General features: G+C 41.3%; 1 protein-coding gene across 2 annotated transcripts in view; it reads left to right on the top strand.

The window, feature by feature from the left end:
• tbc1d16 (TBC1 domain family, member 16) overlaps nucleotides 1-23,945 on the top strand; it is a 26,455-nt gene extending 2,510 nt beyond the window's left edge. The window contains exons 2-13 of one of the 2 annotated variants that reach the window (XM_004558334.4): nucleotides 2,512-2,724; nucleotides 5,303-5,465; nucleotides 5,616-5,924; nucleotides 12,351-12,545; nucleotides 12,710-12,857; nucleotides 12,991-13,155; nucleotides 13,812-13,960; nucleotides 17,072-17,206; nucleotides 18,009-18,195; nucleotides 18,780-18,959; nucleotides 20,764-20,910; nucleotides 21,561-23,945. In XM_004558334.4, the coding sequence (XP_004558391.2) occupies nucleotides 2,544-2,724; nucleotides 5,303-5,465; nucleotides 5,616-5,924; nucleotides 12,351-12,545; nucleotides 12,710-12,857; nucleotides 12,991-13,155; nucleotides 13,812-13,960; nucleotides 17,072-17,206; nucleotides 18,009-18,195; nucleotides 18,780-18,959; nucleotides 20,764-20,910; nucleotides 21,561-21,854 (2,253 nt within the window). In that variant the 5' untranslated portion in view covers nucleotides 2,512-2,543 and the 3' untranslated portion in view covers nucleotides 21,855-23,945. Of the gene's footprint in view, nucleotides 1-2,511; nucleotides 2,725-5,302; nucleotides 5,466-5,615; nucleotides 5,925-6,597; nucleotides 6,717-12,350; nucleotides 12,546-12,709; nucleotides 12,858-12,990; nucleotides 13,156-13,811; nucleotides 13,961-17,071; nucleotides 17,207-18,008; nucleotides 18,196-18,779; nucleotides 18,960-20,763; nucleotides 20,911-21,560 lie in introns of those variants that run through there. The other variant, XM_076883140.1, reaches the window with a different exon arrangement.

Here is a 23,945-nt window from a genome sequence, read left to right as displayed (position 1 = left end):
CGCAAAAAAAGCAGCTGTTTTTTATGTGCATTAAAGCTATATAAAAATTTAACAGTGCAAATGCAAATTTCTTGCTGAAAGTTTAATCCAAGGGCATTTCCAGTAGAAATGGGCAGATGTATCCTGAGCATAACCATGTATAATATCCACTGAAGTTAAAAAGAGGTGCTTTGCAACATTAAACTGCATTGTGCCAAATAAAAAAGTCAAATACGTATTTTTCGGACCATAAGGTGCATGGGATTATAAGGCACATTAAGCGAAACAAAGCAGTCAGATAAATCAAACTTTATTCAACTCATACTTCTTGCTTCCTCCACTTCTGTACCATTGATTCCTTAATGCTGTATTCTATCACAGCTGCTCTATTCCCATGTTGTTGCAGTATATTAATGACTAACCTTGTATTGTGGCTGGATTATCTCAGACTGAAGTTTGGTCCGTTTATAGCATGCTGCCATGCGATTGCATTTGTCTCTAACCATCAGGAACCCTCACGTTTATCGAGTGGAAAAGTGTTAGCATTCATCCTGCATCTTCACTGTTTTTACTATGCTAACATAGCTGTGTCGCTAGCGATCACGTAGCACATCATTATATACCAGCTAGCCCAACTTCAGTAACCCTACAAACGTCACTGCTGTTTAGTTTCCTGTCTTCATTTATGTTGGAAGTGATAGCAGAGCTGTACGTTTTAATTTTTTCAGAAATCTCTCAGTCAGAACATGCTATATCATGCTTAGGTAGCTAGTGAAACTAGCGAGCTAACTTCCTGCTAACTTCTAACTCCGTTAAATGTAATAAATTCTGTTTTCATGGATGCTTGGATGTTAAACTTAATTGTTACACCTGGTAAAGCAGCAGTGCTGATCATTTTATTAAAGGTGAAATCATTTAGACAGTTTTTAACTCTCAATATGCCACAGTTGTTCGTTTGACTTTGGGACCCGGCCGCTTGCATGTTCTACAAAAAAATGTCCTTTGGTGGGTATCTGACAGACAAACACCAAACCAGTTCAACATCACTGAAGTTGCACCATTTTTACAAACCAATTCTGGTTCATCCATTGCACTCAACGATCCGCTTCCCCCCTTCTCATTCTCCGTTGCCGCCATGCTTTTTGGAACAAAGGCACTGCGCATGCGCGTTTTACCCATATTCTATCGCGATATTTTATTTTCTTATCGTTGCCTAACATTATACCGGTATTACCGTGAAGGGTATAATATGGCCCAGCCCAAGTTTGAACTTCAGCAGGCTATCTTGACCATGTCTTTGTGCCTGAATGCTGTCATGTGATTGGCTGATCAGACATTTGTATTAAGCAGCTGAACCGTTGTACTTAATGAAATGGCAGGTGAGTGCACAATAGATTGTCTTATGACGGGTTCAGTAGCAGACTAATCTTGTGCCAAATTCAACAAAATGTTAATGTGTTAATCTACTAATTAATCTACTAAATTAAAAACAGTGATGAGCAAAACTAGTAAAATGGGACTAAGCCTAAGATTACTGACATCTGCAAGAAACCACAGACACTTTCTAACCCCCACCCCCCAAAAAAGTGGTCCTGCACCGGATTTCGTGCCAGTAGCTTTCCTGTCTGGGGCCTGGCATCAGGAAGTGGGGTGGCTTCTTAATCAAGCAGAGGTAAACATGCCCTCTGAGGAAAAAGCAGGGAACATTCCTCAGATAGTGAGGAGTACATGCCGGGGTGTTCAGCCTGCAAGAGAACAAGGTTACACACTTGCATTGGATTCAAAGATACAGGCACAGCTAAGATAAATAAAAGTTATCATTGCATTCTGCAGTTCTTTGATGTCAATGAAGAGAAGTTAAATGCAAAAGTAAGGCTTTAATTAGTTTTCTTTGAGTCTGCAAACTAAGATCCCCTTTAAACCTTATCATTGACGAAAGCCTTCAACAACACGCCGAAGCAGAAGCTTCAAAAGAGCCCTGTTACATCTAACTTGACATCGCACAAAGCTTTCTTTCTAAAGCAGACAAGTTAAACACTGCTGGTGTGACAAGCTGATCCCAATTCATTGCTGGCATTGATGTCATCTGCTGGCTACTGATAACTGCCCTGAATTTCACACAGATGGAGTAAAGTGTGTTTGCGCACGTCTTTCTCTCCGTGTGTGTACACACAACGGCATATGTGTGTGCTGTTTGCAAAAGGTGGGACACCCTCGGCTACACAGTAGTACAGTATGCAGAAGGTGGTAATGTGTTTGGGAGCGCAGGTGCATGGCAGAGAAAATGTGGGATGGGGAAGTGCTGAACAAGTACGGCGGGGAGAGGGGATCCTTGTAGGGCTGGGCGTTGCAGTAAGGACACTGCAGTAAATACTAGCACACGTGTGACAGAGGATCAGTGCAGCTCTTAAACCAATTTGTGCTGCACCTTCTGTCAAATATTTACCTTACTGAAATTATACTTTTAATTTTTCCTTTATATCCTCCCCTTCACCTGATGACTTTTTCTACTCCCTAATCTCTCATATTCAGAGGATGGGCGCAGTGTCCTGGTGCCTGAGGAGATGTCTTTGGGTCGGCTCCTACGGCGTGCCTCCTCCAAGGCCTCCGACCTCCTGACCTTTAACCCTGGGGCGGGGGGCTCATCGTTACGCTCGGGACTGGATGGCGAGATTATCTTCTCCAAAAATAATGTTTGCGTGCACCCCGCGGAGCCCCTGCCTGGCCTGGCTGAGCACCACCCAGGTTAGACTGAACCAAGTGTTTCTTCTTCTAAACTTTTCAACTTGACAAATACAACAGAAGAAAATACATAAATGTGCTGCAAGTAGCCAAGACAGTAATACAGTTGTTTATAGAGGTCATGATGAAAAAGTGAAAATGGCTGAGACACTTGTTAAGTGTTTTGTACCCTTTTAATTTGCTCAAGTCAGCTATTTGTCCCCAGCTGTTACTTAGACTTTTTTGCAGGGTATTACTGACTTTGCAGTGCATTTGTCTGTTTGATTGTGTTGTATTTGCAGCGCATGCATTACATTACATTGTGTTTTATCTATCTGTAGCTGGCATGGAAGTGCTTTTTACACCTCGGCGCTGGCAGCCGCCACAACCGGAGGTGTTATACTTTGGGGGATGTGTGTTCATTCCAACTTGTGAATGTGATATCTCTTTGGCGGTTTGGCACAACTGGTCAAAGTGCAAAGACGGTCAATGTGACATGCCTCGTTCTTCAGAACATGTTATTTGAGAAACTCCAGGAGATTCCACTACTGTGCAAAAGTCTTGATTTACCCTTCATTTCTTTTTATTTTGCTAAAAAATGGGAAATGGGTGCAGCAATTTACAGTATATATAAGGCAAACACAGCAGTTAAAAGTCAATATTTAGTGTCACGGCACAGCGTGAACTCTTAGCAATCTCTCTTGTAATTTCTTTAAGCAGTCTTCAGGAATAGCTCTCCAGGCTTCTTGAAGGATATTCAAAGCTCTTCTCTGAATGTTGGATGCCTTTTGTTCCTCTATCTGTCAAGATGATCCCACACTGAGGTCTGGGGTCTGGGTTGGCCAGTCCGTGGCTAATGTTCCACTCTGTGTTTTTTCTATCCCTGTAAGCTTTTAACGTATTGGCCGTGTATTTTGGGAACGCTGTCATACTGAAAAATAAAGCAGGTGCCACGTCAGACATCTTTCAGATACTTATGGTGGATGAAAATCTGAAGGTATTTTTCTGTACCTCAGTTTTGACAAAATCCCCAACACGGGCTGAAATGCAGCACCAAACCATGACAGTCTCCATCATATTTTACAGATGGGTCTAGACACTGTTATCCCTCTCTCCCGACCTCCTCCTTAGATATTGACAAGTTCTCAGCCTTCTTTTTCTTCTTAACAGCCACCCTGACAAAGCTTCTGTGAACAGTTCATTGATCAGCTGAATAGGATGTGACTTTCAGACACTCTCCAGCTATAAATTATAGCTGGAATTATACTAATTAATAAAAATTATAATAATTCACTAAAAGGACTAGATGTCCTTTTGCTGAATTATTATAATTATTATTTTTTTGTTAACGCCTGACACTTCTTCTCTTGTCTCTTCCTCAAATGTTTTCACCTCATGGCTCTGTAGAAATCACTTTGTTGGTGCAAACATTTCACACTCGTCCAACTGTCTTATCTTTGGCTACCTTTGGTTAGGTGCCGTTTTGTATGTTTGAGTAACTCCCAGGTCAGTGTTAAGTGGCTTAACCAACAAAAGTGTTCCCCTGGTATAATTGAAAATATATTCAGAAAGCCTGAAAAGCTACTGCTCAAGACCATGTAAAAAAAAAAAAAAAGTCTGGCTCCTTAGAAGCAAAATGTAAAGAAATGAGGGGTGCAAAGCACTGTATGTGAATGCAAAAAGCACAAATTGGATTGAAGTATGAACTCAACAGTCAAAGGTCAAGGTCACTTTGACCTAATAAAACGTGTTTGTGACCACAACTCAACAATCCACATGCCAGCGATGATAGAATTTCACACCAGTGTCAAATATGTAGAAATGATCTAGTGATAACCTTTGGATTTGAATAGATGGAATATAAATTTGCCTGTTTGGGGAAAGTGTTCAACTGTGAAGCAAGCGATGTCACACTCTTTTAGCTATCATGCATTTAGATATAGAAGAAACACAAGGGAATATAAAAAGACAAACATGAAAACCATAAAACGATAAATGAAGAAGAAAATGTGAGACGACGTTTTAAAAATATAAAAAGAGCAGTAAATTTAATTGAGTAAAAAGGCACTTGATTTAATATAAACCTATATAAACCTCACTGATACTGCTGCTAATCCAAAAGAGCACACTTTTGCTTTGAAATCAAGGTTAAAATAGCTAGAGTTATACTTCTAACCTCTATCTAAAAGGTAAGATTAAAGGGGCTCTAAACCATGTGACATTTATAGCTGTGTCCGATAAGCTGCTGTAAACTTCATTCAGGTTTTTATTGTACTGCCTCATAAATTCAAACAAGAGCTGTTCCTCTGTTTTATGAAGCCTTTGGTCGTTAGTTGAATTGCTTTACCTTTGTCTACTTGCCTTATTCATACATGTAAAGACCGTACACGGCTAGTGGAGTGGTTTTGAATACGTGTTGTCTTTTTTCCTGGCATATATGAGCAACACTTCCTCTGTCATCATCATCTCCCTGTTCTCGAGTTACGTGTTTGTTTTAAATTGACTGCTATATATAAAATGCTTCACAAGCTCTTCTTACATTCCCAAATTACCTCCACCATAATTAGTCATAACACGATCAAGGTTTTGTTGCCCTCTGCAGGCTACCTCTGTGTCCATGTGGAGAAGGATGAGAGCCTGGGCACCACTCTTATCCTGACCTGGGTCCCCAACTCCCGCATCCAGAGGCAGGATGAAGAGGCGCTGCGATACATCACTCCGGAGAGCTCGCCTGTACGCAGGAACGCCCGCCGCAGAGGCAGACGGTACAAGAACGTGTTACTTAAAATGTGTCTCTGGGTTGTTTATGCGGTGCTGATATCTCGATCAGCACCACACAGTAGTGGGAAGCAGTTTTCAGTAAAGCATGAACTGAAATACTCTCAAGGAACTCAATTTATAAACATCCTTTCCAGACCTCACTCCCGTCCCCCAGCAGCCCAGGAGGAAGACGAGGATGAGGAGAGGAACATTACGAGCAGCACCTCCACAGAGAGCCACAGCCTGGTGGTCGAGGCTGGAGCCGATCCGTCCTCACACCAGCAGCAGCTCCCCTCAGGTGGGGAGGAAGGCGACGAGGGCTCCTGTGAGCTGTCTGATGAAGTGAGCCGGGACAGCACTATGGGTTCGGACTCGGACACCTTCTCCTCTCCCTTCTGCTTGTCCCCCGTTAGTGAGGCCCTCTGTGAAAGCAGTGGCTCCGTTTTCCTGGACAACGAGAGCAGGTCAGTGAGAGGATTGAAAGTCGCCTTATTAATAATAGAATAGAATAAATTTATTGCCCACATTAGTGGAAAATTTGGCTCACCAAGTCACAAATCAATTAATAATAAAAAGACTGACAATTATGAGCAAATGTTGCATTTGGCACAAATTATCTTTTATACAGCTTTTTAGTAGCTAGAGGCAACTTATAACCTTGTCCTGAATAAAGACAATAATCTTTATTATTAGTTATACATAGGAGAGTTTAAACTGTTTAATTTTGTATGTTTTTTTTTCCCTTCAAGGTTGAGTAAAAATAATAATTATTAAAAAATATTATTATTATTATTATTATTATTATTATTATTACGAAAACACACTAATTGGTCAGGTCACTTTTTTCCTTCTCATATATATATATATATATATATATATATATATATATATATATATATATATATATATATATATATATATATATATATATATTAGGGGTGCAACGATATTCGTATCGATATTGAACCGTTTGATACAGTGCTTTCGGTTCGGTACGCATATGTATGAACAATACAACATTTGTAATTTATTTTATCAACTTTCCTTCCGACGATGCTGTCTGTGTTGAGCGCTCAGTGAATCTGCGTTCGACTAGGCTGCACTGTCAAGCGCAGATCACTGAGCACTCAACACAGACAGCATAGTCAGAAGGAAGAGCGCAGGGCAAGCTAGCAAGACACATGGACCTCCCCCACCCTCATTCAGATCTGGCGTTTGGAATTATTTTGGTTTTCATGTGACGTATGACCCTGAAGGTAAGCGAGTCATGGACTAAAGTAAAACAGTATGTTGGATGTGCCATGCAATGCTCAATTACATGGGTGTGAACTAGTGTGTTAGCGCAGTTAGCTCGTTAACGTGTTTGCTGTCTAGCCCCAAACACGGGGCGATCGGCGGTAGCTCGTTAACGGAGATTTGCCGTGTTGTGGTGTTAAGGTCATTTCAACGAGATTAACCTGAAAGCACTAGTGGGAACACGACGAATATGACTGCACATTTACGCAGACATCATCCTAGTGCAAAGACCAAAACAACAAGCATGCTACTAACTTTAGCCGAGTCATTTAGACAGCTGTTAGCACATGATTCTCCTTATGCTGCTGAGAATATAACCCAGAAGAAGCGGATAGTATAGCTTTTATTTTGGAAAGAGACATTTCTCTGTAATAAACTCTCTTTTCCAAAGATGAGTGATTCCTCAATCAGATACAGGGCTTGCAATATCGCTAGCCCGATGTCCTGGAGCTAGCGATTTTTTTCAGTCGGGCTACCAAAATCTATCTCTTCCCTGCCCGTCGGGCTATTGTAGGAAGGAAAAATATATGTCAATGCTTTTGCATTCTTTCAGAAATGTAGCTGGGTAATTATGTCATTGGCATCGATGAGCCACTGTCAATATGTGACATATTGAAATCGCGTTTGAATTTGCGCTTGTTTTTTTGCTTTCACTTTGCAATCGCGCAAACTGTGTATAGAGAGCGACAGCACTGATCTGTGAGTGATGATAATTTGTGCACCAATTCCTCTGACATCGTCTTATTAATCGTTAGCTTACTATGCAAACATGACAAGTGAAATCTCCCGCAGCAAGCTTAAACATATGAGAGGTTGATCGCGCAGAGAATCGCTGAGCTTATGTGAGTCCGTGTGTAAAAGCATTTCAGTTCTGCTGAGCCAAATAAGACAGGTCAGTGCGTGTGTAAAAGCAGCAGGATATATATTTGACTACAATGACCTGGATGACTGAGAACCTTCACAGACAGATATATATTTTAGTTCTGCTGAGCCAAATAAGACAGGTCAGGGTGAAGAAGTGACAGCCAAAGAAAAGCTTACCACAAAACGGAGAAGTTATGACAAATCAGACTATAAGGCAAAAAGAAAGTGCAGCTTTATGGTTTCATGGACAAAAGAATTTCTGTGGCTGCAATATGAGAGCTAAATAACCAGGGCTGCACATAAGTGGTCCGCAGGTGCGCATTCGCTGTCAAAATAAAAAACACGCACAAGGGTTAGGGTTAAATTTAAAAACTGTACTTTTGAGTTAAAATATATATTTATAATTTTAATAAATGACAAATTAAAAAGGCATGAACATTTTTTTTGTATCGAAAAAATATCGAACCGTGACACCAAAGTATCGAACCGACCCGAACCGTGAATTTTGTGTATCGTTGCACCCCTAATATATATATATATATATATATATATATATATATATATATATAGATATATATATAGATATATAGATATATATATATATATATATATAGATAGATAGATAGATAGATATATATATATATATATATATATATATATATATATATATATATATATATATATATATATATATATTCAAAGCCTGTTATGCGCAGTTTTAAGAAAATATAATCAAAAACTTTGGACAGCTTTTTTCAGACTGAGCCTGCCACGTGTTTAGGAACTAACTTATGGGAAGGGTTATTTTGGGTTATTTTTGCATACATTTAAAGATCATGGAAGTGTTGTGTGAGTAGATTGTGTTATAAATATTATGAGATTGTGTGTGTTTCTTTTAAAAGCGAATGAGGCTATATTAGTGGGCTGTTCCTACATTCCTCGAGGTATTCAGTGGTACTCCAAAGTAAATTTATAGTAAATATTTCATTCTATTTAATATCAGCTAAGTTGCTCCATAAAGTCAAAATTATTGATTTCTTTCCCTTTCTTGTTGTGGCTTCGAATAACATAATGTTAAATTTTCCCTTACTGTAATTTTTTTTGTTATTTTTATTCACAAATTGTTTTTTTTAGTTGCCCTAAGCTACCAGAAGGTGGAGCCAAAAAGAAAAGAATTGATTGCATGTGAGCTGGTTTACAGTTTGAAGCCACAAGGTGGCTCACTGCACTACAGCTAAATGTCCCGAGCGACCTGAAAGCAGGTAGATGACTTCAGCAGGAACCATGAAATGTTATCAGGCTTCACAATTTCAATTTTTATTTAAATTGGCCTTCGATCTAAATGCTGTGTAATGTCACAGAGGTCTTTAAATAAGTCTCCAAATCCTTAAAAAACAAACAAAAATAAAGCAAGCCAAACCACAATCCCTCCACACACTGTTCTGTAGTCAGGGGAGCCATCTGTACAGTAATTGCGTTGCTGTTCAGACCTCGCGGTCGTGTGATTTTATGATTCCCTTCGCGGATGTTTCCTCACGCAGCTATGTGGCCTGATATGTTGCCCAGAAATGTGTAAGCCTGTGTCAGTGTCCCCCCCCCCCCCCCCCCCCCACCGCCCCACCCCCACCAAAAAAGAAAAAAAAGAGTGAGACAGTGTGACTTTAAGTGTTTTTAGCCACTTTTTCACATTCGCTGTAAGTGCAGTCAGTGTGTGACTTGGCATTGCTCTTTGCTTCACAGCTTCTAACCTTTACTCCGTCCCTCTCTTCATCCAAAACTCTCTGCCTCACTTGCTGTTGGTGTCTCTTCACAGCTCTCTGGCACTGTATCCATCTTTTCCTCTGCCTGTTATTTTTTTCCCCCCTCCTTCTTTTTCTTCTTCTTTTGGATTCTCCTCTGTTCTCCATATCTGTCAACTCCTCCCACTTTTCTCATTATTATTATTTCACATCTCTTCCTTTTGCATATTCTCGAGTTGTTGTATCGTTTGGTGTTGTCCACCTCTCAAATACTTCGGCCCACCACCACCCCCCCCTTTCCCCTTCCCCTTCCTAAAGTCTGTGTGAAGCCCTTTGATTCTCAGTGCTCCCAGGGTTGTTGTGCTGGGCTGAATGTCAGCTCTCTGGATTAGAGGACTGAAGAGAGCAGAGCAGCAGCCAAAACCCTGGAACCCACTCAATCTCTCTTTCTCTCTCTCTTGCTTTAATTGACACTGTTAAGGGGCCAGGAACTGGAAACATGTCACTTGGAATCATTCAAAGAGAAAGCTCTGCGAATGAGAGTGAGAGCGGATGAAAAGGGGGGGCAGAAAGAGGAGAGCGGTGGGAGAGGGCAAAAAAGAGGGAGAGAGAGAAATCTGCAGCAATCTCTGTCGAGCTTCTTAACAAGTTTCTTTAAAGTTTAACATTAGTTTATGATGCTGTCAATGCGTACTGCCTTCTTGGGGCTGCACTTTGTGGAACGTTTAGTATATGATTATGTCTAAGAACAGTGGTTTTTTACTGTGACGCCTGAAAACGTTTGCAACCATTTGTTACGTATATTTGGTCTGGCAGTTGCGATCTTAGTTTTTCCTTGTTTTTCCAGTTTTCCATGTTTAAATATTTTTTCAACTACCTAATTGTTATGTAAGGGGGAAAAAATCGGTAAACAGGATTTTTTTTTTCAGCAGAAATATTTCTTTCTTCTTTATCTGTTGGTTTATAATCAAATTAAAGTACATTTAATATGGACAAAAGAGTGTCCAGAGTGCAGAAAGTGCCTTTGAGGGATTATTTCCGAAAAGGATAAGATGATGCTGGATGTTTTTTCTCCTTTTCTAAAACTTCTAATTGTACTGACCACTTTTCAGTGTGCGCCCACACCGCCCCCTTCATCTGAGCCCTCCCTTAAACTCCCTGTTCTCTCCAGGGATTAGCTAGAGGACCTGGGAGTCTCTGTAGGCCTGTTCACTGCGTGGTGGTTCTCAGGGTGACCTGGCAGCACTTTCCCCCGGAGTAAAGCCTTATGTGTGTGGAGGGAAGCATTACACAGGGCCTCAGGGCAGTTTGATCTCACCCTGGCCTGGTGGGACATGATGGTTACAGCAGTCTCACTCAAGCAAAACAGCTTGTTTATATAATGTACACTGTGCAGAATTTATGGCGTGACTGCTGCCTACTTTTGCTCCCTAATATAAATGAATAGAATCGAGCTCTAAACACTGACAGATGTTGTTAATCACTTCTTGAGTTTACGCTTGAACGCAGCACAGTGAATGACCCATGCTCAGATTTCAGAAATCAAGTGCTTTTTCACTCTGACCTTTGTTACTTTTTTTTTTTGTCTGTGTGGCGAAATATACAAAAAGATTTTAATGTATGAGTCTTAAGCATGCAGGAAAGAGAGAAGGAAATGTCAGCTGTAAATGGGCTTATGGGCCTTCACAGTCACTTAACAAAAAAAAAGGGGAAACACAGTTGTCCGTTAAAAGATCTCCTTCATAGTTCACATTGCCTAACTCTCTTACCAGAACTCTCTGCGCCTCTCTCCCCGTCTCGTAGTCTTCCACAGTCTGGTTTGTGGCATGATACATGAGACAGAGAGCAGTAAATCACCAGATAGCATAAGGAAACAGTGCAGCTTGGATTGATCAGCCTTGTTATTTTCCCATCTGCTAACAGGCAAATTATTAGCAAGACATGATTGATTCGGGGCGTAAAAGGCTCAGCCGGCCTCCCTCGTGATCAAAGAAGCCAACGTGTCAGCTGATGCGAGCAGAGTGGGAAAAAATATATACATTTTTACAAATTGATATTCTTCTCTTACTAAATTTTGATCGTGAATGACCTCTTCTTGGCTGTATTGTTAAAAAAATATATTTCTGATGCATATATATATGTGTGTGTGTGTGTGTAGGATTTATAGCAAGTCATAATCAGGCAACTTAATTTACACGTGTGCTTCTCAAATGTCGCCGGGTTTAATGCATTTCTGTTTCTCAGCGTTAGCAGGTCTGGAGACGTGTTTGCGAGTGCATTTTGGTCATTAGCTATGGTCCATTCTTGAGCGTCTGTGTGTGTGTGTCTACATGTGTGTACGTTAGAGAGAACACGCCAGCCAGCGAGCAGTTTGGCTGGCGTGTGGTTTGCTGCGGTGCGCAGTGCGTGTTTGTGTTGGCCACGTACATATTTTGGCATTGTCGCATGCATGTTTCTCTGCACACACGTGTGATTATAATGTGTGTGTTCTTGTGTGTCTCCTCGTGCAGCAGAGGAGCCTTCAGCTCAGGTTTCAGTGCCGGGAACAACATGCTTGCCATGAGGGAATGACAGGGGAAATTGGACAGCGGACAGTGTGATTTGTGTGTGTGTGTGATTTGTGTGTGTACAGATTTCCTTGTGTGTTTGTGCATGTGTGTGTTTCTGTCCTCTGACGCCTCCATGCATTCCTCCTATTCTCAGCCTCTTGGTGAAAAACATATTGAGACATAAAACAACAGGGGAGAGCTGAGCCGAGGAGTGTCTCCACCAGCGGCCTCTGACTTTGTGATATTCACTGTCAATGCTTCACGTTGAAAAACACAACTTTCTATCTGAATGTGAGGTTAAAGAAGCAAAGAGAGAGAAACTACATTTAAAGACTCCCTATTGTGATGTAAAGGGGAAAATACTTGAATTAAACAAACCCCCAAATTCTGATTCCAAAATCTTTTTTCTTTTTTTTTTTTTTTAAATTTATTTGTTTTCCAGGGAGCTGTGCGAGGAATCCATGAACCACTCGGTCAGCTCTGCTTCAAGTTTGGACAGCCATGCCCCCTCTGAGAGCAGCAGCCAGTCGCAGGGCATGCGGTGGGAGGAGCAGCAGAAGCTCCTAGCTCTGGAGCAATTGTGTGGAGTTTTCAGGGTCGACCTGGGTCACATGAGGTCGTTGAGACTCTTCTTCAGGTCAGTCGGAGAGTGCAAAAGGTCGGAGAAAGGTCGCGAGGGGTCACTTTGCTGCGCTACTGCGTAATGTTTCACTCTCTCTCACAGGCTCTTTGTTCGCTGCGTGAGGTTCTTTATTACTACAGTAGTTATTGACTTTATCATTCACCATTGTGTTGTTGCAGTGACGAGGCCTGCACTAGTGGCCAGCTGGTGATAGCTAGCAGAGAAAGCCAATATAAGATCCTCCACTTTCATCATGCTGGCCTGGACAAGCTGGCTGAGGTGTTCCAGCAGTGGAAGTGCTGCAGAGAAACTCAGCTCAAAGACCAGGTCGGGTTACAGCCCAAATTCCCAGTTTGGCTTCTAGTTTTATTGGAAAAGGAAGCATTTTTTTTAACAGTTTTTATTCAGTTGTAGTGTCCTCGCCAATGTGTTTCTCCCCTTTGGTCTCATTTAACATCAGGTGTCAGATGAGAAGTCTTGCATGCAGTTTTCCATCCAGAGGCCCACCCTGCCATCGGCCGAGACTCACCCAGAAGAGAGGCTTTATCGAAGGCTGGATGTCACCACTTGGCTACGTCACCTCAACCAGAACGGACAGGTGGAGGAGGAGTATAAGCTGCGCAAGGTATGTATGCAGGTGTGAACACAAGCAGGCTATTATAATTCTGAGGAATCAGTCAGAACGTAATCAATCAGCTAATATGTTAAGCTCAGTCATACCTATCCATACTGTAAGCATCACATTTTCTGGTAGCACATGCTTCGGAAAGTCATTTTGAAACTCAGCCCTACACTGAAGTTTCAGTTTGAATCAGCACTCCCAGGTTGTAAATGATGAGAGGATTGGTCTTGGCCACTGTCCCCCTGTGACTCATTTCAGTCTTCTTTGATTGACTCAGTTTAAACTTTACCATATTGTTGAAAATGACTCAGAGGCCGTTAGACTCAGACCAAAACATTTCCTCAGTAAATGCACAAGTGCAGGAATTGCAAAAGAGGACTGTTCTTGCTGGACCTGCTGACAAAGCAGTGTTTGTTTTTTTGTTCCCCCCCCCCCCCCCCGTTAACATTACAGAAGTTTCAGTTTTGCAACACTTTGCAGCACTTGATAAACAAGCCTAGTGAGGTGATAGTTGCATTGCAGGCTGTGCCGCACTGTCTGCATGCCTTGTTTGCATAAAGTATGGTTTGCTCTCATAGTTATCAGTTTTGGCCCCTGCTTGCCCTTTGAATGCAGAGAACACACTCCCTCTGTGCTCACCTCTACACTCTTTTTACCAGGCCATCTTTTTCGGTGGTATCGACCCATCCATTCGTGGTGAGGTGTGGCCCTTCCTGCTGCACTACTACAGCTATGACTCCTCTTCCCAAGAAAGGGAAGATTGGAGACTGCAAAAGCGTAGCCAGTACCATGACATCCAGCAGAGGAGGTATGTTTGTGGAAGTACAGTGTTAACATCATGAAGTCTTTTTAAAAGTATTAAAAAAAAAGAAAAAGCTTGTATTGAGAGACATCTGTATGCTTCACTCTCTGAAACACAGATAAACTATCATGTGGCTGCAGTGTCTGCTGCCAAATGCTCAGTCAGTCAAACATTAAACCATATGTGAGCCTATTGTGGCTTTTCATCGCAGGCGCTCAGCAATCAATAGGCGCAATCAGGAAAGTGTTAAGGGGAGGTGCTGGGTGTGAAATAAAAGGTCTCTTGAGAAAAAAACATGTCAGCGCTTATCAGATCATACTGTCTTGTCGGATGGAAAAAATAAAACAAAAACAAAAAAACAGAACACAGCTTCGGTATGCACGGCCAACCACACGCACACGTCACACACACATGAGCACGTTCCCCAGTCTTCATTTGCCTCCAGCCTGCCATCAAAAAGGTTAAGTGTACACATATTTTCACACATTGTGCCCCTCTGTCTGTAATGAATATGATAATTGGACAGGTTTCATGTGTATGGCCTATTAACATTTTGAGTGCTTGAGAAGGTCTTATTGAAGTCAGGTAATTAGAGTCCTTGTTCTGACTGTGATGTGGATTCCTGTAAAGAGCCTTTGAGTAGAGCCAGCCTCCGGGGCCACTAGTTGATCATTAGGAGCAAAGAGACATGTCTTTTCATTCTGTGTCACCGTCAGATGTGATAACTACCTGGCCGTCAATGGAAATGGGGCAGCAATAACAAGTAAAGCAAAACTAACCAGACTGACACTAGATTATTGTGATTACTGTGTATGACTGTGTACGTGACAAAAAGAATTTGAATTTGAAATGTGAGCGCACAACAAGAAAATATGCGAAACTAACAGAGGAATGTGAACATACATTAAGCATACCAGTAGTTGTCCTTTTTCTTATCCCTATCATTTAAAAAACATTTCAAGCTGTTGTCATAATTTTTTTTGTTTGCAGCTTTTATTACATGATATATATTGAATAAGAAAATGTCCTCTGGCTAACTTGAAGATAAATTGTTTTATTTCATTTTTTTTAGAGCTTATAAGTATAAGTATACTATACTATAAATAAAAGTTATTTTAATTTTTTAAAGTGGTCTTGAGCAATAGCTCTCCAGGCTTTTCTGAAGACTTTTCAGAGGTTTTCTTTGGACATTTTTTGGACTTTTTGGCTGCTTTTTCAGTCATTTTCACTCTAGTCCTTCTACCTGATGATTTTTGTAGGAGATTTTTTGTTAAGCCACTGAACTCTGACTTCTGAACCATTCAAGGATTAAAAACGGGTGACTAACTCAAGGGATGAACCAGTTTAGGGTCTATACACACAGACAACTTGGCAAAGAACCAATTTTAAATTGTATCTGTAGGTTAGCTATTTTTAAATTAAGACTGCTCAACTTTTAAAAGAAAATGGAGCAGATCTGTCCTCAAATTACAAATAACAAAACAAAACAATAAAAACACATTTAAAAGATCTTACCTATACTGCTACAATGAGAAGCCTTTGGCCTTTAATCACAGTCTAGTTATTGGATACCAAATAATCCAGTTGATAAGGCTTCTGAGCTTTTATACTTACCATACATATGTCAAATTTAACTTGCTGCTTCTCACTTGTGGCATGACAGGAATCATGTCAATCGCATTTCTGGTCTAACCTGAATAATGTCCGGCAGATGATATCATCCGATTAGGTTTCTTTTTAAAGCAGATAAAGGTTTCATTGTTTTCAGTTCCTGCTTGAAGAACGTTTAAAAAAATATATCAATGCCATCAAGATTAAAATTAAAAATAGTTCATTATTGGTTTAAGAAAGTTGTTAAGAGCCAGGTTTTCTTGTAGTTTAAATTGTATCTTTAGGCACTTTGTTACTTGCAGCCTGCCACAAAAAACACACAATTTATTTCTTTAGTAAAAATTTGAAAAATCTGAAGAGAGCGTTTGATCCACCATGAATTGCCACGTGGAAAGAGTCTCAAAGTCTCCACGACTGCATCCCACACACAGTGCGATGGAGTTGGTCATGGATTGGCCTCCCCAGAGCCTGGAGGTCAACATTATTGAAGCAGTGTGGGATTATCTTAACAGAGAACAGAACAAAAGGCAACGAACATCCAAAGAAGAGCTTTGACTGTCCTTCAAGAAACCTGGAGAAGTGTTCCTGAAGACTACTTAAACACAATACACAAAAACGTGCCTAAGAGAGTTCAGGCTGTGCTCAATAAAGGTGGTCACACCAAATACTGACTTTCAAGGTTGTTAGACTCATGCAAACCAGAATTGTTTTTGCCTTATATCCTGTATTTCCATGTATGTTTGCACATTTTTCAATAAATTGCTGCACCTATGTCCCATCTTTGCAAAGTATATAGAAACGAGGGATAGATTAAGACTTTTTTTCCCTCAAAAAAAGTCTCACCTCAGAAAAGTCACATAAAAATACAGATTTTTGCCTCATTCAATTATAACTATCTATGTTCTTATTGTCTAGGCTTATGAACTACAAAGTGATGAAAACAATTCAAATTTCAAGTCAAAGAGAAGTAGAAGGGTCCAAGGACACGAACACAACAAAAACTAAACAGTTGCGTGGCATTGCATCAGGTGTGCGCTCATTATTCCTGGTGGGGCTTCATGGAAAACAAACAGTGTTAATTAAATCCCCTCTCCTTGTTAGGACTTGAGTACATTAGTGCCACACTCAGAGTACATTGCTAATATAGTTGCTAACATCTACAGGGAAGGATAGGGGGAGTTTTATGGTTGTGGTATTATTCTCAGTGGAACACTTGATTGTAAAATACCCTGCCAGGCCCACTGTTTACACACCCCTGGATTTTTTGTTCATTTCTAGCTAAGTGTTAGTGTTACACCTGAGTCACATTTGCATCAACGATCACTTGATAACCCTTCATTTTGTGATTCTAATTACCAAGCATTTCCTAAGAGACTGTGCAGTGAAAAACTTTTTTTTTTAACGCCACCGCTTTAACAGCTTTATTAACTGCTGCAACTTTAAGTTTGCCTTTTCTTTCGCTTAATATTTCTGTTGCTTTCTGGTGTTTATATGAATTTTTCTCAGGTTGTCCATGAGCCCGGAGGAGCACAGTGAGTTCTGGAGAAAGGTCCAGTTCACGGTGGATAAAGACGTGGTGAGAACGGACCGCAGCAACCACTTTTTTAGAGGCGAGAACAACCCGAATGTGGAGATCATGAGGTCAGACCACCATCTTTTTCTCATTTTTCCCATCCACTTTAAATTTCTATCTGTCACCTTCTCCCAGTCCAGCCTTATCGTTCCTCAGCCCAACGCACAGGCGTACCTATTCATTTCATATTCTGAACCCTGAGGGAACGGAAAATGAGTTTCATGCTTTATTGACTCTGACTAAGCCGTCTGAGCACTTTTGATGCATACTCAGAGCTAATAGCTTTCCAAACGAGGAGCAAGAGGATTTAAATAGCATATTAGTTTAGTGACTCTCATCAAGGCTCCTGGTATTTGTCCTGGCATTATGTCTCATATTGTATGTGAGCTGGGGTGATACCAGCACTGCACATGTCCAGATAGAGAGCACTCATCTCATAAGTTAGCTCACAGCTATTACTGATATGTCAAATAGACATTTGTCTGGATCATTTAGTCTAAGCAGAGAGACCGGCATCCTCATATTGCAGTCTCCGTCTCCACAAATTCAGTCTTTGTTTTTAATTTAGTGCTCAAACAACAGAAACTATCTTTAGCCTGTTTCCTTTGTTTATGCAGTACTTACTAAGGTCTGAAAACAGCAAAGGAAGTTTTCTCAAAATTGGTAACCATGCAAGAAAAAGGGAAAAAAAAACCTGAGAGTGTTTGGGTGGGACTATACATTTGGTTTGGCAGGACTGTGTAGAGGCTGTATTGGAGACTGTGAAAGGGGTTTATGTTTATGGTTCTACTGTGGCCACTTACAGCGCTTTTTTTGAGATGCTGAGATGTTATGACACCACTAAGATGTTCGTGGTTGTTGTCGCCTCAGGCGGATTCTGCTCAACTATGCAGTGTTTAATCCTGACATGGGCTACTGCCAGGGCATGTCTGACCTGGTGGCCCCGCTGCTCACTGAGATCCAGGATGAAAGCGACACCTTCTGGTGCTTTGTCGGCCTCATGGAGAACACCATCTTCATCAGCTCCCCGCGGGACGAAGACATGGAGAGGCAGCTGGTAGGCAGTTTCTCTGTGCGTCTTTTGTGAGTTGTACGAATGTCTGAATTGATTCTGCAGAGACGCTTTACACCACAGCTTTCTGACACTTCAGCTTCAAGTTGTCTCTAACAATTTCTGTAACTTAGACATTTATATCTATTTTCTTGACCAGATGCAAGTGGCTAGATTAAGCTTTCTTTGTTCATTCTTTAAACAACTCTTTCAGTTTTCTGATGAATCACATTGTACAAAGCTACTTTGATCTACTCCCTTATTCATAAGTCATCACCACAGTTGTTGGTGCTGCATATTTGATGCCGAATGCCCTTCCTGATGCAATCCTCAAGGGATTTGTCTCTCCTCCTGGGATCTTTTTGCTTGTTAGGTGACTGTATAAATCATTACGCTATAGAGCCACTATGCAGTATAAAACTCTGACTCTGTGATGTCAGTGAGGGTAGATATCCCTAATATGGTCATCCCAGCCACACAGCTCCACAGCCTGCTGTTCAAACTTTGAGTTTATGAAGGGCAGCCAATCATAAAGTTGGCTTAAATAGAAGGAGAAATAAGCTTAAACAGCTCTATGATCCTGCTTCCAGATGTACCTGCGGGAGCTGCTGCGCCTCATGCTGCCACGTTTTCACCAGCACCTGACCAGGCTCGGGGAGGACGGCCTCCAACTCCTCTTCTGCCATCGCTGGATCCTGCTCTGCTTTAAGAGAGAGTTCCCCGACACCGAGGCCCTGCGCATGTGGGAGGCGTGCTGGGCACACTACCAGGTCAGGTCAAAGTCCGAACGGCTCCTTTGCATACACAAGTTTGAAAGAAAAACTTTGCATATACTACGCTGCATGTTACTCCTTTAATGCTTCCCACTGCAGGCTTCTGTAATCCTGCCTTTAAAACCTGTAATTGCTCTTCAAGGGGTTTAATGGTTTTGTTTATTTTTGGGTTTTGATTCCCAGAGCTTACAGTGACCCCTAATAGCATATTAGCTTAAAAAACAAATTGTAAAAAGTAAAAATACTGTGTTTAAAAAAAAAAAAAAAAAGTCATTTGGCTTATCTTGAATCGATCTACCCAGTGCATATTTTCCCACCCTTTCTGTATTTTATCAGAGTTAGTCATGCCTGTGTAGTGCGTAGTGAGAAAGAGGTTAACACCTCTCCTCAAATATCAGCCTCACTGCTTCGTGCCATCTGCTCAAACTCTCTTCTAGATGTTCTGATCTGAAGCTACAGGTGGTGATAGAAGAGATATGAGAGTGAAACCTTGGTTTAGACAGTTGAGTGTCACATACCAGATGGGCTAAAAGCAAGAATTTCTGATTGATATCTGATTTTTCTGTGAAAGGGAAGAATCGTGTAATATTGGGTCACACAATATTTATCTCGACAGTTCTTGCTAAACGAAATGTTTGGGGTTAGTCCAAAAATAGATTTTTCATGAAAAATGTTTTGCTTTTCTTAAAGAATTTATTGCTTTCTTAATGATAAAAGGACAGGTAAAATGTAAAAGTCTGGCTATTCCACCAGGAGGTGAAAACAGACCTATAATAAAGGCATGGGGGAAGATATTTTAAAGTGTTATGGACAACTGAACAAATACTATTGCACATCAATAGCTCATTGTGTACAGTAGATTTAATAAAGGCCTTATTTAATTTCGTATTGAAAATCATGGTAATTTTTGGGCTTTTAATGATTTATTTGAACCTGCATCCACACAGGGTCAAACGTAAATATACACTCACTTAAATCTTTTAATAAATGGTCCTGAAGGTTCTACAGTGTCTTTGAACTTGCCAAATCATATCAACTTTTCATTAGTGATCATGATTGGCTACAGCTGGTAGTTTCTGGTAGACACCTCCCATTGGATTAACCAACGCTCAGAACAATGAGAAGGTTTGAGGAACTCAGTGATCATCTAGATTTACACAAGTTACAGACAGTTATACGTAAGGACAAGTTATTCTGATCTTACACCACTCTGGTGGCATATATTCCACAAAGTTGCTGGAATTAACCACTCAAATCAGCAGCTAGATGGTTGTAACTTGGATACAACTGGGTGTTTCAACAGGATAATTATCCCAAACACACAAGAAAACTGGTTTTTAAATGGATAAACCAGGCTAACATTAAGCTTCTGAAATGGCTTTCACAAAGCCTCGACCTCAACGCTATTAAAAATCTATTTACTATACTTAAAACTCTGGTCTATGCCAGTAAACCAAACAATTTAAACGAACTCTGCCAATTCTGCCGGGAAGGGGGTCAAATATCCAGCCATAATCATGCCAGAAAATTATGCCAGAAACTTGTTGATGGCTACCAAAAGCATCTGATAGAGTTGCAACTTGTTAACGGACATTTGAGCAAATATTAGTGAGCGTAGATGTATCCTTATCCTAGGCGTGTCCTTAACGTTGTTCCTTATAACAAAGGCATGAATAAATGCAAAGCACTTACTGAAATTTAAATTTGCATTAGTAACATAACTGACTGTACACCACAGAAGCTGATAATATGCATATTTTCCTTCTACCTTTCACTTCTTTGCTGATCTCCTCCTCTTTAGACGGACTACTTCCACCTGTTCCTGTGTGTGGCCATCATTGTTCTCTACGGGGAGGATGTGACAGAGCAGCAGCTCGCTACTGACCAGATGTTGCTGCACTTCAGCAATCTCTCCATGCACATGAACGGAGAGCTGGTTCTGCGCAAGGTATCACAGTAAAACCTTTTTTTTTGGTTTTCATGCCTTTATGTTACCATTTCATCTCACTACTCCGCTTCCTTCATACCAAAAATAAAGGTTATCACGCAGCAATCTCCAAATATGAGAATAATCGGTTGTTTACGATCATCATAAGAATTCTTCGACAGACTGCTGCATTGCTACACATTTAAACCAAATCCAGTGCTGCTTGCATTAAGGCAGCCCTGCCCCAATGCTGCAGCAAAGCAACTGATGCACATTAAGTTGCCCACAGAGGCCTTGAGGTACTAAATGGGAGGCTGCCATGCCAAAGTGGAGGATTTATGATCTCCATCCCGGCTATTGTGTCCATGCCTGCTTCCTCATGTTTATGGATACTGTGTGTTACTACTGCAACCACAGGCAGCGAGTTCATGTTAGCATGCAGGTGGTGTAACTCCACAGCTTTGCTGCATGCGATGCGGACTTTGTAGCTTTAGGCAACATCACGCTTTCTGACCTTGAGAGTCTTTTGTTATCTTTTAGCCTGGAGTCGAGCCCATTGATTTATTTTGGTGTTTTAATGCGCTGTTTGATATCAGCATCGATCTGTGTTGCATTTATTGGCTCCGCATCGTGGCAAACTAGAACTCCTTTCCTCTCGTCCTGCTTTCCAGGCCCGCAGTCTACTCTACCAGTTCCGCCTGCTTCCCAGGATCCCGTGCAGCCTTCACGACCTCTGTAAACTGTGCGGCCCGGGGATGTGGGACAGCCGCTACATCCCCGCCGTGGAGTGTTCGGGTGAACATCCAGACTCGCAGAGCTGCCCCTATGGAGGCACCTCCACCCCCCAGCCCTCCTCACCCTCCCCGTCATCCACACCCTCACCGAACCTCACCCCGACACCTCCACCGGAGGGCAAGAGAGGCTCTAAAACTCGAGACATTTTCACCTTTCGGAAACAGACCTGAGGTGGAGGTTATGAGGTGCTTTTGCTTGTCACCGTGCAGCACCTGTCCCCTCCCCATCTCTCTCTTTCTCTGTGTCTCTCCATCGTCCATGCTTCTAGTTTTACACTCTTAAAAAGGATATTTTGCCACACATGGAGCAATGTAGAACACTGCCTTACCAGAATGTTGTTATTAACATTCATTTCACAAGACTCCGTGATGAGGATTCGCTGTTGGATAGATCAGAGGTCAAGAAGCTACTTTCCTCCAGGAGCAAAATGGACAATCACCAGCCTCTATGTTGGCTGGAGTTACTTTCAGGTTCTAGTCTGCCGCTGGCTTGGCTTTCTTCCAGGGGCTTCGTGGGTAGGGGGTCACATCAGGGTCCGAGGCAACTGGGCTGAATTCTTGCGGATGCTGACCCAGGGTCAAAACAAACTGGAGATTCATTCACAATAACTTGAACTTTACATTTTGAACACTGTTCCCATGTCCTGACAGTGGAATATTTGTCTGAGTATCAAGTTTATACATGCATATCTCAAGTCTGAGCAGGACATTTTTAACGTGAAACCTGATCCTTTGGTGTTAACAGAGAGGCGTTAACCTACATATGATGAATTTGAATGGATTAGCGGTCTGTTTAAGTTTTGTTTGATTTTTAAACAAAGTGAATGTTTTGCGTTTATATCAACAGTTACAAATATTTAGCAATATTATATCCTTGCATGAGCAGTTCTTTACATATAGAGGGCACAGCGTACAGTAATTGTTTTTAGAAAACACAGAGGTAAGAATGTGTTTACAGGACAAACACATCCTGAGGGCTTTCTTGTATTTCCTCATCAGATGATGGGAAAGAACCTTCTCGTAGTTTCTCCTGAGGAGCCGGAGAAAAACAACAACATTCTTCCTTCTGAGAAAGTCAGGCTGTCATGTTACCTGTTGAGTAATAGGATATTTATTTTTCTTCCCTTCCCGTTTTCACATTAGCATAAAAAAGCAAATGAAATGTATTTTCTGCTCGAGGTGTCGAATGGGTGTGACGCCAGAGAGAGCGCGGACGGCGGTTTTTATCCAGACAGGAAAAACTGATGACTTTCTCTCCTACTTGAAACTTCATCCTCGTCTGTGTTGAACCATGTTTAGACAGCCTTGTGAAAAATTATCAGCACAGTTTTTAGTCTGTTTTCCCCCCTTTCCTTCCAGAAGTCTTTCCACTTCACCTTAAAATGAATGACAACACTCAAGAATCAGTTCACATGAATGTATTTGTGTTTTTTTGTTTTGTTTTTTTGCTTCGTCTCACTCGACAACAGAAGTGTTAAAATCTTTGATATATGTATGTGTGTGTGCGTGCGTGTGTGTGTGTGTGGAAACTCGATTGGCCGCTAACATCTGGTGAGTCACAGAATGCCCTACGACCAGATTAGCAGCAGCCACCCTGCAGAAAAAAACCTGGTAGATAAATTAGAAAGACAAGCCAGCCGCTTTAGCAGTTAGGCTTTGAGGAGGGATGCGTGCTGATCTTAAATCAGACTTAAAGGCAATCTCCACTTGGAAAACGTCCCTGAGACATTTTGAGCAACAGGCCTCTAAGTGAAAACATCTTTAAATTGTTGCTAAAACGCAACATTAAGATCTTCAATCGGGCTTTCTCCACCGCCCCCACACCGCCGCACTTCCCCCTTCTTTCGGTTCTCTGCATCTCTCAGCAAGCAGCCTCAGTAAATGACATATTAGTTATCATGTGCAGCTGTTTGCTGGAGATGCCCGCAGAGTTTTAAAGATGGGGAGGCTGCGGCGAAGTGAGCAAAGTCAGAAAAACGGAAAAGCAACGGTCGGCGCGAATGTGTGTGAAAGGGAGCTCATGAATTGTATTAGCATTGAAATCACATTTGTTTACACGGACACTGCAAGTCACAAGCTTGATTAATGAACACTCCGATTTCCAGGGGTGGTTGTTGTGAGTTGTGGTCACGAATGTACAGCTGTTAAGCTCTATGATATGTTGATGCATTATTGTACACGTCACAGGGAAAAAAGAGCCTATTCTTATCATTGGTATCATTGAAAATGACTGAAATAAAATGACACTAATGCTTTCATGAA

This window comes from Maylandia zebra, linkage group LG4 (assembly GCF_041146795.1).
Source record: "Maylandia zebra isolate NMK-2024a linkage group LG4, Mzebra_GT3a, whole genome shotgun sequence".
Lineage (NCBI taxonomy): Eukaryota > Metazoa > Chordata > Actinopteri > Cichliformes > Cichlidae > Maylandia > Maylandia zebra.
The sequence above is the reverse complement of the archived record's forward strand: the minus strand, read 5'-3'. Positions and strand labels throughout refer to the sequence as shown.